The sequence below is a fragment of the Dendrobates tinctorius genome, unplaced genomic scaffold (genome assembly GCF_039654945.1).
Source record: "Dendrobates tinctorius isolate UK_male_01 unplaced genomic scaffold, ASM3965494v1 ptg000062l, whole genome shotgun sequence".
Taxonomy (NCBI): domain Eukaryota; kingdom Metazoa; phylum Chordata; class Amphibia; order Anura; family Dendrobatidae; genus Dendrobates; species Dendrobates tinctorius.
In genome coordinates, this window is record NW_027361730.1 from 13,656,465 (window position 1) to 13,669,826 (window position 13,362).

General features: G+C 45.8%; 1 protein-coding gene across 3 annotated transcripts in view; it reads left to right on the forward strand.

The window, feature by feature from the left end:
* LOC141092930 (protein tyrosine phosphatase domain-containing protein 1-like) overlaps nt 1-13,362 on the forward strand; it is a 124,502-nt gene that overhangs the window by 48,203 nt on the left and 62,937 nt on the right. For 2 of the 3 annotated variants that reach the window (XR_012232958.1, XM_073579293.1), the window contains exon 3: nt 11,933-12,051. Coding sequence is in view for 1 of the 3 variants with exons in the window: in XM_073579293.1 (XP_073435394.1) it covers nt 11,933-12,051 (119 nt within the window). In the remaining 2 variants the exon portion in view is untranslated. Of the gene's footprint in view, nt 1-11,932; nt 12,161-13,362 lie in introns of those variants that run through there. The other variant, XR_012232959.1, reaches the window with a different exon arrangement.

Here is a 13,362-nt window from a genome sequence, read left to right on the forward strand (position 1 = left end):
TGCGTGTCTCTTTAACCTGTTACGAACCAACTCGAGAGCGGCCTTGGTCTCCTGCCAGATCCTGGAGAATTCACCGGTCAGAAGATCAGCCGCCGGTACACCCGAGGCAGGAGGAACCGGTAGAGGTACACCAGGATGTTGCCCGTAGACGACAAAGAAAGGGGATTTGCCAGAAGACTCACTGACGTGGTTATTATAGGCAAACTCAGCCCACGGGAGTAATTCAGACCAGTCGTTCTGGTGGACATTAGAAAAGTGCCGGAGGTAGTTCACCAAACTCTGATTCGTCCGTTCTGCCTGACCGTTGGACTGTGGATGGTAAGATGAGGAGAAGTCAAGAGTGACATCCATCGATCTGCATAGGGCTCTCCAGAAATGAGAGGTGAATTGGACTCCTCTGTCCGAAACAATATGTTGGGGCAGTCCATGAAGGCGGAAGACATGCTGAACGAAAATCTTCGCCAAGGCTGGTGCCGATGGCAAGCTGGGAAGAGGGATGAAATGTGCCATCTTAGAGAACCTATCTACCACCACGAGGATGACAGTACAGTTGGCAGACTGGGGTAGATCCGTACTAAAGTCCATGGCAATGTGTTGCCAAGGAGACGAGGGTACTGGAAGCGGGTGTAGAAGACCAGAAGGCAGCTGCCTAGGCACCATGATCTTGGCACAGGAAAGGCAGGAAGCGACGAAATCCCGGACATCCCGGGGAAGAGTCGGCCACCAGTAGTAGCGGGACACCAGGACAAGTGTCTTTTTAAGCCCGAGATGGCCAGCCAGCTTGGAAGCATGTCCCCAGTGTAGGATTCGTCTTCGGTCCTTCTCCGGCACAAAAGTCTTGCCAGGTGGAGGTGAAAGGAGAGAAAGCGGTGCCACCGTGATGAGCCTGGATGGATCCAAGATATGCGCGGGTTCCTCTTCGACATCTGCGGAAAGAGAGGACCTGGACAAGGCGTCAGCTTTGAGGTTTTTATTACCTGGACGAAAATGCAGATCAAAATCGAATCGACCGAAGAACAGAGACCACCTGGCCTGTCGTGGGTTGAGTCTCTGTGCAGACCGAATGTAAGCTAGATTTTTATGGTCTGTGAAGATTGTGAAGGGATGTACGGCGCCCTCCAATAAGTACCTCCACTCCTCTAGAGCTAACTTGATGGCAAGCAGTTCTCGGTCTCCGATGGAATAATTCCGCTCTGGAGTGGAGAAGGACTTGGAAAAGAAACCGCACGTAACAAGCCTACCAGAGGGAGACTTTTGAGATAAAACCGCTCCAGTTGCAGACGCATCCACTTCGAGGACGAAAGGCTTGTTGACCTCAGGACGATGGAGTACGGGTGCCGTGGCAAATGCTTGTTTCAGAGACAGGAAGGCGTCCTCTGCTTCAGGGGTCCAGACGTGCGGGTTGGCTCCTTTACGTATCAAAGACGAGATAGAGCCAGCCAACGAGGAAAAATGAGGGATGAACTGCCGGTAGTAATTTGCGAAGCCGAGAAATCGCTGAATGGCTTTCACCCCTTGGGGACGTGGCCAGTTAAGCACGGCAGACACCTTCTCCGGATCCATACGCAAGCCAGAGTCGGAGATGATATAGCCTAGAAATGGAAGGGAAGACTTTTCAAAGGCGCATTTCTCCAATTTGGCGTACAGGCGATTCTCCCTCAATCGGAACAGTACTCGGCGGACATCTCTTCTGTGGGTGGACAGATCGGGAGAGAAGACAAGGATATCGTCAAGATACACGACCACACAGGAGTACAGAAGGTCTCGGAAAATGTCATTCACAAATTCCTGAAAGACTGCGGGAGCGTTGCACAACCCGAAGGGCATGACGAGATACTCGTAGTGTCCATCCCTGGTGTTGAAGGCGGTCTTCCATTCATCTCCGGAGCGAATACGGATGAGATTGTAGGCTCCACGGAGATCCAATTTAGAAAAGATTCGCGCCCCTCGTAGCCGGTCGAACAACTCAGGGATGAGAGGTAGAGGATATCTGTTCTTGATAGTAATCTCGTTAAGGCCTCGATAGTCAATACAGGGGCGGAGAGACCCGTCCTTCATCTTGACAAAAAAGAAGCCAGCTCCAGCGGGAGAAGATGACTTCCAGATGGAGCCTCTGGCCAAATTCTCCTGTACGTACTCAGTCATGGCCTGGGACTCGAGTGGACTCAACGGATAGATTCGCCCCCGGGGCGGGGTCGACCCGGGGACAAGCTCGATCGGGCAATCATATTGCCGGTGCGGTGGAAGAGTCTCTGCCTCCTTCTTATCAAAGACGTCCGCAAAGGCCCAGTAGGCCGAGGGCAGATCCGCAGGGCCCGAGACAGGAGACGAGCTCTTGAGGGGTTGTACTGGACGGAGACATCTGGTCTGGCAGAAGCGGCCCCAGCAAAGAATATCTCCGGACTGCCAATCCAGGACAGGTTCATGCATCCTCAACCACGGAAGACCCAGGAGCAAGGTGTGGGACAGAGACGGCAGCACGAAGAAGGCTATTCTCTCACGGTGCAGGACCCCGATCTGTAATTCCAGCTCTTCAGTGACCAGTGTAACGGTCTCGCGCAAGGGAATGCCGTCGACTGAGGCTAACTGCTGGGGAACCTCCAAGGACCTGACAGGTATCCGCAATCTCCTCACCGCCTCGAGTTGGATAAAATTTCCAGCAGCCCCTGAGTCAATATAGGCTATCTCCGAAAAACGTTTGGAACCCTGGATAAACAAAACAGGAAGGGTCAAGGGTAGAGAGGTATCAAAGACACCTAGGGAGGCCTCTCTTACCTGTCCTAGGCGGAGGAGTTTCCCGGCCTCACAGGGCAGCAACGTAGGAGATGGGAGGCGCTGCCACAATAGAGACAAAGACCATGAGTGAATCTCTCCTGGCGGCGTAGCTCCGCGGGTCTGAATCGGTCCACTTGCATGGGCTCAGGGGCTGACGCCGAGATGGGGGGCCGCGAGCGGGGAGGACTACGTGTCGGAGGAGAAAAAAGAGTGGGCCTTCTCTCCCTGGCGGCCTCGCAGAAACGCTCCCGGAAACGCAGATCAATTCGCGTTGCCAGCGAGATGAGATCCTCCAAAGACGTAGGTGTATCCCTGCCTGCCAACTCGTCTTTGATTCGAGCCGACAAGCCGCGCCAAAAAGCCCCCACTAGGGCCTCATTGTTCCATCCAAGCTCAGAGGACAACGTACGGAACTGGATGGCGTACTGTCCCACAGAGAGAGTACCCTGGCGAAGGCAAAATAAGGACTCGGTGGCGGAGACCAGACGGCCGGGCTCATGAAAGACCTTACAAAATGTCTTCAAGAAGGTCGCGAGCTGAGAGAGTATCGGGTCATCACGCTCCCACAAGGGATTTACCCAAGCCAGTGCCTCACCCTCTAAATGGGATATCATAAAGGCCACCTTGGCCCGGTCGGAAGGATACTGCAGGGGCGCCAACTCGAAATGCAACTGGCACTGGTTAATGAACCCCCGACAGAGTTTGGGATCTCCGCTATAGCGTGGGGGTTTAGCCAACCGGGGGGAGGAATGAGGAACTGCCACCGGCGCAGGAGCAGCGGCCGCCGTCTGTAGAGCTAGTAAGCGGTTATCTACTGGGTGTCGCGCGGCTGGGCAAGTTCTTGCTGCAAGCCGGAGATCTGGGAGGCAATCCCAGGATCGGAGGTTTGCAAAGAAGAAAGTCGGGACTCCATTGATTTGAGGAACGACATGATCCTCGCCTGATTCTCACGAAGGAACAAAAGTTCCTTTTGGGTCGGGGTCGGGGCACCAGCGGGATCCATGGCCTGATTATTCTGTAAGGTACTCCTGGGGTGGACCCGCTAGACCGTGGCAACGAACCTCCCGGGGGCGAGCTGACCAGGTGGACCACCCCCTATACAGGGAGTGTTTGGGGCAAGCCCGCGGGTAACTATTACCACGGCAGCTGGTACCCAGGGGATGTATAGACAGGTAGACACGACTTGGAGACACAGGACTGGCGGGCACGGCTTGGAGACACTGGACAGGCGGGCACGGCTTGGAGACACTGGACAGGCGGGCACGGCTTGGAGACACTGGACAGGCGGGCACGGCTTGGAGACACTGGACAGGCGGGCACGGCTTGGAGACACTGGACAGGCGGGCACGGCTTGGAGACACTGGACAGGCGGGCACGGCTTGGAGACAAAGGACAGACGGAATCAGCAGGCACGAACAGGACACTGGTGCGGGAACAGAACTGGACGGGACACGACCACGGGCCTCCCGATCCTAGGAGAGAGGACAATGGAAAAGGCAGATGAGCTACAGGACGCAGGGGCGTACATGGAGAACGGGCCAGAATCACTAACGAAGCGCAGTGATAATCAGGCACCGCCAGCAGGAAGAGGCGGCCTGATATAGGAGAAGAAGCAGAGGCCTTCCGGGTCGTGACCTCTCAGTGCAGGAGAGGAAGGCTCGCGTCCTCATGGGGAACAGGAGGCGCGCGTGTGCCCGGGCATAGTGTGTGCGCGCGCCCGCCGAGGAGGAGGGGCGGGAGCGCGCACCCGGCGCGGTCCAGAAGACTGGACGGACGCGATCGCCTGACGAAGGAGAGGAACCGGGAGGGACTGTGGAGAAGCCCGAGGCAGCCGACGCCGCGGCGAGGAGGCCACCGGTGAGCGGGTAAGCTGCGGTCGGGAGGGAGCAATGGGAGGAGTGCGCGGCAGCCGCCGCGTGACAACAGCGGAGGCCTGCGGCCTACAAGTGAGTGTGATACACACCACACATGACAGTACATTGGGATTGAGACACGATTTTCCTGTATGGTGCCAGGGCGTCATGGAGCAGCAGCTCATCCACGGCTACTACCCTGCGGCACCTTACATGACGTTGACCCTTGAATGTAAGGATTTGCAGGCTTTTACATCTCACCCTGAAGCTGAGACCACTGGATGTAAAAGAAATGAAAAGTTGCCAGGCCAGGGCCTGCCTGATGATCCAATACCATATAGAAATAATGAGACCATGCCAAGTGACACAGAAACTATAGAGCTTACTATTAGTCCCTTACACCCATCTTATGTATATGCAAGTTGGGAGTGGGTACATGGAGCATTCGGGGTGATCCTGGCCCATATTCAGCACATAATGGCTGTGATACACAGTTGATCGTGGAACAGAGCTCTACCTGCGATTGTTAACCTGTTAAATGATACTGTCAATCTCTGACATCAAAGAATTGTAATGTTGCCTCTGGTAAGTATGCCCCTTACTGCATTATAATTTTTCATAAACACCATAAAACAAAAAAAATGCTAGGACGAGTGTTAACATAAAAGATAAAATTAATAGCCTTTATTAGAATAAATATTAAAAAAAATTCCAACAAACAGACACGTAAAAATAAAATGGTGGGTGAGAAGACAGGGATAGTTACATTAAACCAGTGTGCTGATTATCATATGTTATTCATGTAATAAATAATGATTTTCATATGGCCAGAGTAAACAAAGCTATAAGTGCAGATATGATAATCACAGTGAGGCCGAGTGTCGCATGTTAATACCCAGTGTAAGGGAGTGAGAAATAATGACCTTCGTGCTTCCCTCCTTCTAATTATCTTTCATTTGTTGATAATGTCTATGATGCCTGCGGTACTGCTACATAGAAATATATATTATCGCTCATATTTTATGGTACTGCCACATGTATATATGTGTTACCATTCTGTAGAGAACTGTATTATATTGTTTTTTTGTTCCTTTAGTATAATGTGACTGATGTTCATGTACAGTTTAGGGTAAGTAAAGTGCATCCTTTTGGGGACATTAGAGGAGGGCACTGGTGTGTAGTTCCTATAGATAAGGGTAGATGTAGTTCCTTAATGGGCCACTAGATGGGGCATACTAGTGTGCACTGTTAGGTATAGTTGATAGGATGTTTATAGAGGGTTAAGTGTAGAAGGGGCTGCCGGGTAGCAAGAAAGAAGTTTCTAGGAAGTTAGGTCAGACGGGGGCCAGGGTGCTCAAGTGTCCACATGGGCTATAGGCCTGGACAGCTTGGCAGCCATGTAACGTGAAAGCGCTGCAGCCCACATTATCCACGGCCACTGTGCATCGTAGCAGTGGGCCAGAACAGGAAAGGAAAGATGTGGCGACTTATCGCCTGGGCAGATGCTTTTAAGGGCATGAGTCATTTGGACTGAGGAGATGAGGGAGGTTGGAGCTTCGACGAGATCAGTACAGACGGGCTGGTTATTTTACCAGAGGCAACCAAACATGGTGACTGGTGATTTCGAGTCTGGGGCGAAACAGGCAAAAGGATATGTCATCATGGCGAGGTCAAGCCAGGAAGGAACTGGGGAGCAGTCTAGGATGGTCCAGTCCGGGCGAGTACTGCACAGAAGTGACAGCCAGAAAGGGAAAGATGAGGAAACAAGTAAATTTCACGATGTACCAACTGTGGATGTAACATGTGAAGTATTCGGTAAAGAGAATGTTAAAGTTAACTTGGACTGTGTGTCCATTGCTGGGGGTCGCCTGGAATAGCGACTGTCGTTGCCCGGGGATAGCTGAATCTGGAGATGCAGGTACGCTGAAGAGTACAGTTTTCTGTAGGTGAAGGACTGGACATAGATGTTGCAGTAATTCAGGACACGACTACAGTCCTGACCCTCCCTTACATTGGCACTGCCGCCGGCACTCGGGAGCGGAGCGTGTGGCCGTATAGCAATACATGCAGCCGTAGGCTCTGCTGCCGAGTGCTGCGGCACTACCGGGTATTAACATGTGAGACTCAGCCGTGTTTCTCGCATGTGTGATCCCGGCCTAACGCTAAACACTGGTTAATATCCCCACAGACCAGAGCACACGTTATCCTTCAATCAAAAAGTTTAAAGTTGTGCATCTCAAATCAAAATATACATAAAAGTTAAGTTAGTAACATGCACATAAGGAGAGAAACAAACAATCAGGTAGAGACTATGTTTGCATATAGTAATAGGACAGGAGTTACTTACTCACCCACCAGAAACCCAATGCACATTTCGCAGGTCCTTCATCAAGGTGAAGTGAAGTAAAAAAGTGAAGAAAACAGTGAAGAAACGAGAACTGATAAAGAAATTTTATCAGAGAATAAAGAATTTATAAAAAATCTAATAAAGTACAAATATACAAATACAATAAAGAAAAAAAGATTTTTTTTTTCTTACGTAAGTATAAATGCATATAATATTTATTATAGTAAAGGTTATTAATTTTATCTTTTGTGTTAACACTCATCCTAGCATTTTTTTCTTCTATGGTGTTTATGTCAATCTCTGACAGCGGGATTAAAAATGCACTAGGCATGGGGTCACGTATTTCTATGCGCCCATTGGCTGCCCCACGACATGTTCACAAGGCGCCGATGGGTTGCTAAAACAGCAAGGGTTCGGTTGATGACCTCAATATCTGTCATGAAGCAGCTGGGCTCAAAGGAGACTGATTTTTGTATATAGAGCAATATTCTGGTATTTCTGTATATAGCACAAGCAATCAGACAGTCATAGGTTCAAGCCCCCTAAATAAATAATAAATACAGTAAAATGTAAAAAGAAAAAATATGAAAAAAAATATAAAAGTTTGAATCATCCCCTTTACCTCCAATAAAATTAAAGGTATTAAAAATAATACATATATGTGGCATCACCGGGTCCAGGATCTATCAAAATATAAAATTGATCAACCCTACTAATAAGCACAAAAAAGTCAAAATGTAAAAATAGCATTTTTTTGCTCACTTTAACACCACAAAAAAATTCTTTAAGAGGTGTTCAAATCATATCGATCCTAAAATAGTATCAATAATAACTGTCTCGACGCACAAAAAAATAAGCCTTCACACAATCTAAAATTTTTTTTGCAAATTTCAAATTTTTTTTCACCACCAAAATAATTAAAAAAAATTGGACAAGTATGGTATCAGCGTAATCATGCTGATGAAGAGAATCATATTGCCAGGTCGTTTTTACTACACAATGTATAAGGTAAAAACAAATCCCCAAAACAATGTCAGAATTGCGGAGTTTTTTTGAAATTTCACGGCACTTTTAAGGTGTCGTTGAAAAGTACAATTCATCCTGCAGAAAAAAAGCGCTCATATGTTTGTCTATGTGGATAGAAAATAAAAAAGTTATGGCCCTTGGAGAAAAGGGAGGAAAAACAAAAATTCTAAATTGTTCATGTGCGGAAAGGGTTAAAGATGTATTTTCGGCTGTCTTTCAGTGCAATTCACTGATCTCATTAAGCATTCATATGGGAAACTTCAAATAGTGTGTGTGTGTGTGTGTATATATATATATATATATATATATATATATATATATATATATATATAAATTTTTTTTTTTTTTTTCAATCCTTTCTTTCATCAGACTTTGTGCATGTATCGTGTCAACAATGTCAGAGAAAGGAGGCACATCTGTTTTTAAAGAGTATATTTTAATGCTTAGACAAGATCTAAGGTTAGTTACTGAGCACATGGGGCAGCAGAGGAGAGACTTGGAAATATAGAAGATCATTTACCTCCCAGTAAGATAAGAAGGACATGAAACGACTTACTGATATTGTCTCTGAACTATCCAGAAGTCCGATGACCTTGAAAACAGACGACAGATACATAATCTTAGGTTGGTTAATGTCCCAGAAGAGTCGGAGGGATGAAACCCCAATAAAATTTTTGAACAATGGTCCCAGAGAAAACTTGGCAAAGATTGTCTTTCCCATTTGTTTAGGGTCGACCCTAAACCAGTTCTCATGAGGATCCTTCATTACAAGGATATACAGCTCTGACAAAAATTAAGAGACCACTTCCAAATGTTCAGTCTGTCTGATTTTTCTCTTTATAATTATATTTTTGATTAAAATATAAATTTCTCTCTATTCTATAAACTTCTGACGTGTCCGAATTTCCAAGCAATAAATTTTGCTTTTTTTTCTGAAAAGGAGAAATGGTCAAAATTAAAAAAAAAACCAATGCTTTCAGACCTCAAATAATGCAAAGAAAGCAAGTTCATAATCATTTAGAAACAACAATACTTATGTTTTAACTCAGGAAGAGTTCAGAAATCAATATTTTGTGGAATAACCATGATTTTTAAAAACAGCTTTCATGGTCTTGGCATGCTTGCCACCAGTCTTTCACACTGCTTCTGGCGCAAAAATTTAAGCAGTCCTTCTTTTGTTTGACGGCTTGTGACTATCCATCATCCTCTTGATTACATTCGAGGTTTTCAATGGGGTTCAGATCTGGAAAATGGGCTGCCCATGACAGGGTTTTGATGTGGTGGTCTCTTAATTTTTGCCAGAGCTGTAGATGTAATTTTGAGGAAGTCTGGAGAAATTAGTCACCTTATGATAAATGGTAGTCGTTTCTCCTGGACAATTCCACCGAGGTACAAAAAAGCTGGCACAATTCCTGGTTATATAAAGAAGACTATGGGTTAAGCAGGTTGCGTTCTCAATGCTATACCCTGTAAGAGTGAGAGTTTTGGCACAGGGATGAACTCACATCTTCCAAACTGCTTTATCTGCTCTCCATTGGTTGGATAACAATGAAAATAGATTGCATATCCCTATGCATGATAAATGAGACTGCTAGTCACTGAGCTCTGTTAGTATTTTTAGATTTGCTACGATTCCTCCAATCAGTGTGGTGAGTGGCAGCTCAGCCATCCAATCTGGGACAGGCGCGTGCTGAGCTGTCGCTATCATGGTTAACAGCTTTGCCATCCAATCTGAGGCTTGGGCTTTCTGAGTTGTCAGTATGGTGAGTGAGAGTCCAGTCATCCAATCAGGATGGGGGCATGCTGAGTTTCCCACAGGTGTCTAACGTTTGGAATGATTCGTAGGCCATTTAACTGGCTGCTTGCCTCTGACTTCTGCCAGTTGTAGCTTATCTCAAATGCTGTGCATTTGCTCTGTTCTCTGTGTTACTGCATTTGATCTTTGTTGCCCAACCGTGGATCTTGCTTTTGACCATCTGTTTGCCTTGCCCTTTTGTCTTGATCCGCTACCTTCCAGGAATTCTGACCTCGGACTGTGACTTTACTACACCATTGCTTTACCCCTTTATGATGAGCCTTCTTGGTATCTTAACCCCCACCTCTTCACTATCCAGCTTTGCAAATTGTCAGAGAGTAGTGACTAGTGTCACTCACTTCTTCAAATCCTCTACATAAGGGAACTTACAGAGACCTTTCAGAAAGACCAATTGAATAAAGAGAAGTTATGTATTGAATCCCCATCCGAAAAAGCTACAAATCAATGGTTGGGAGCCCAAACACAATTGTAGAATCACTTGTAAGAAAAGGGGGAGTATAAAAGATACTTTTTAAAACAAAAATATTTTTAGGAATACGAGGCAGCAGCCCATCTATTGGCTACAACAGTTCACACTCAAGAAGACGCTTTGCACAGAGTAAAATTAAATCCTATAGATTGCCGGATGGTTACAGGAGATAGTGATATCATTGTCACTCTACATGCAATCTATCCTGATATACCTTATGTCTAGAATATGAATTGGTTGAAATTGAAAATATGTCTGATTTTCCACTTATTAAGCTGACCAATGAACAGTGCTCATTTCTAAAGAATCATTCCAGAGCAGGTGTGGGCAATTGATTTTCCCAAGGGGCCACATGAGAGACTGTAACTGTACTGGAGGGCTGAACAAATAGATTGAAATTAATTCTGTGAAATGCTAATATTAACATATTAACTATCATTATAATATAAACCCTAATTATTTTATATTAGATTCATTGTATCACTTAATATTGAGCAGAATTAAGTATGCATCATCCCCCTATCTACACCATATGAGCCCACACACAGTCCCCCTATATATCGCATAAGCCCGCAAATAGTCCCTCTATATACCATAAGAGCCCACATATAGCCCTTCTGTATACAGTATGAGCCCCACATAGCCCCCTATATACAGATTATAATAATAATAATCTTTATTTTTATTTAGCGCTAACATATTCCGCAGCACTTTACAGTTTGCACACATTAGCATTGCTGTCCCCAGTATGTCTTTGGAATGTGTGAGGAAACCCATGCAAATATGGGGAGAACATACAAAGTCCTTGCAGATGTTGTCCTTGGTGGGATTTGAACCCAGGACTCCAGCGCTGCAGTGCTAACCACTGAGCCACCGTGCTCACATAGCCTTCTTCTATACAGTATGAGCCATACATAGCCTCTTATATACAGCATGATCCCCCACATACCGTCTTATACAAAGCATGAGCCCCCACATGGCCTTCTATGTACAGTATGAGCCCCACATAACCTCTTATATACAGCATGAGCCCCCACATTGCTTCTTATACACATTATGAGCCCCAGATAACATCCTATGTACTGTACAGCATGAGCCCCACATAGCCTCTTATATACAGCATGAGCCCCACATAGCTTCTTATATGCAATATGAGCCCCACATAACCTTTTATATACAGTATGAGCCCCACATAGCCTCCTATACACAGCATGAGCCCCACATAGCCTTTTACATATGACATGAGCCCTCGCATTGACTCTTATATACAGCATGAGCCCACACATAGCTTATGTACAGCATGAGCACCACATAGCCTCCTATAAACAGGATGAGCCCCACATAGACATATGAGCATTGCTGGAATAACTAAACCGCATAGCTAGCTCCCACTGCACTTCTCAATACTGCTGAGGCAAAACTGCCTTAAATAGCGGCATTGGAGAGAATGCCGTTGAGGCCAAAGCAATGTTCTGAACTGTCAATAAATCAAGAGCTTCTGTCCCCGAGCAAGTTGGAAGGTAAGAAGTTGAGGAGTGGTGCGCTCCTAAATAATGAAACTTTAACTTACAATGTTTGTCATTGAAGGAATAGTATTATAACTGAAGGGACCAGTGCATTAAAAAAATCTTTTTGTGTTTATATAGGTATGGTATACGATCCTTGATCAATGCGCAGCATCCTTGGGAGCATGGCCACTGTGGAGATTCTCTGGATCCTCAGAGTGGCTTTTCATACAGACCTCAAGATTTTATGGACTCTGGCAGTGAGTGCATCTATGTGTGTATAGGCTGTCAAGATTTTAGTCCTCAAATAGTGTTCTGTATACTGTATTTTGAAAGTAAACTCAAACCATTACATATTTTATACATTTAGATTTTGGATATTTGTGGTTGGTGTTATTAAGTGATGCATAAAATTGCGCTACCATGAATACAATTTATTCTCTCAATGACTGTGATGACTGTGCACCTGATAACAACTATGTTTTGGAAAGCAATTTGAGGAATTCTCTATGCAGGACATGTACGTTCAATAATGCTTCATATGGGGTCTAAGGGAAGCCGTGCAGGACCAATTAGATCACTGTGTCATCATGGACCACTCCTCAGGTGCCACCCCAGGTAGTGCACAATGTGCAATTTTTGTCCTGAATGTTTTTTTTAGCTTACAACACATTTTCAGTTAAGGCCTGTTTCACACTTCCGTTTTTGACCATCAGTCAAAATCCGCCGTTTTTGCAAAACGGATCCGTTTTTTTACCCATTGACTTGCATTACTGGCAGATCTTGACGGATGGCCATCCGTTGGATCCGTTTTTTTGCGGATCCGTCAATATTTTTGCGTCCGACGAGATACCTGGACGGACCATGTAACGTTTTTTGTACTGCAGGATCCGCATTTTTATAGAGCGCATGCCCGGAGGAATGATGTCAGGAGGAAATTTAACCCTGAAATCATTTCTGGCGGGCAGACACAAAAATTCTCTCTCTCTCCTTCTATCCTTCTCTCCTTCTCACCTTCTCGGGCAGCGGTTCCTTTAAAATTCTTCATTCGGCGGATCCGTCAAAAAACGGTCCGGTGGCATCAGTTAACAACGGATCCGCTTTCCGCCATTTTGGCGGATTTTAACTGACACACAAAAACTGATGTGTGAAACAGGCCTAATACATTTAGTATACCAATGTACAGAAAGAGAAAATATACAAACACCTCTCACAGGAGGTTTTTTAATGCCTTATACATGGTATTGTTATGTGAGAATGTTCAGAATGCTAACACCCTCCTCCAATGAATTTGATTGGAGTTATCCTGTTTAAACCCTTAGGCCGGAGTCACACTAGCGATTAAATCGGACGAATGCGATAAAAAAATCGCATTGCATTCGTCCCAATGTTATTCTATGGTGCTGCTCCCATCATGCCTTTTTTTTATCGGATCCGTTCCTCGGACCAAGACAATCGCAGCATCGGATTCGCCAATGCAAGTCTATGGATGTGATTAAAAAATCACATTGAAAACGCACCACACATGTGACTTGCGATTAAATCACAAGACTTCTCCAGGTCAACAGGAA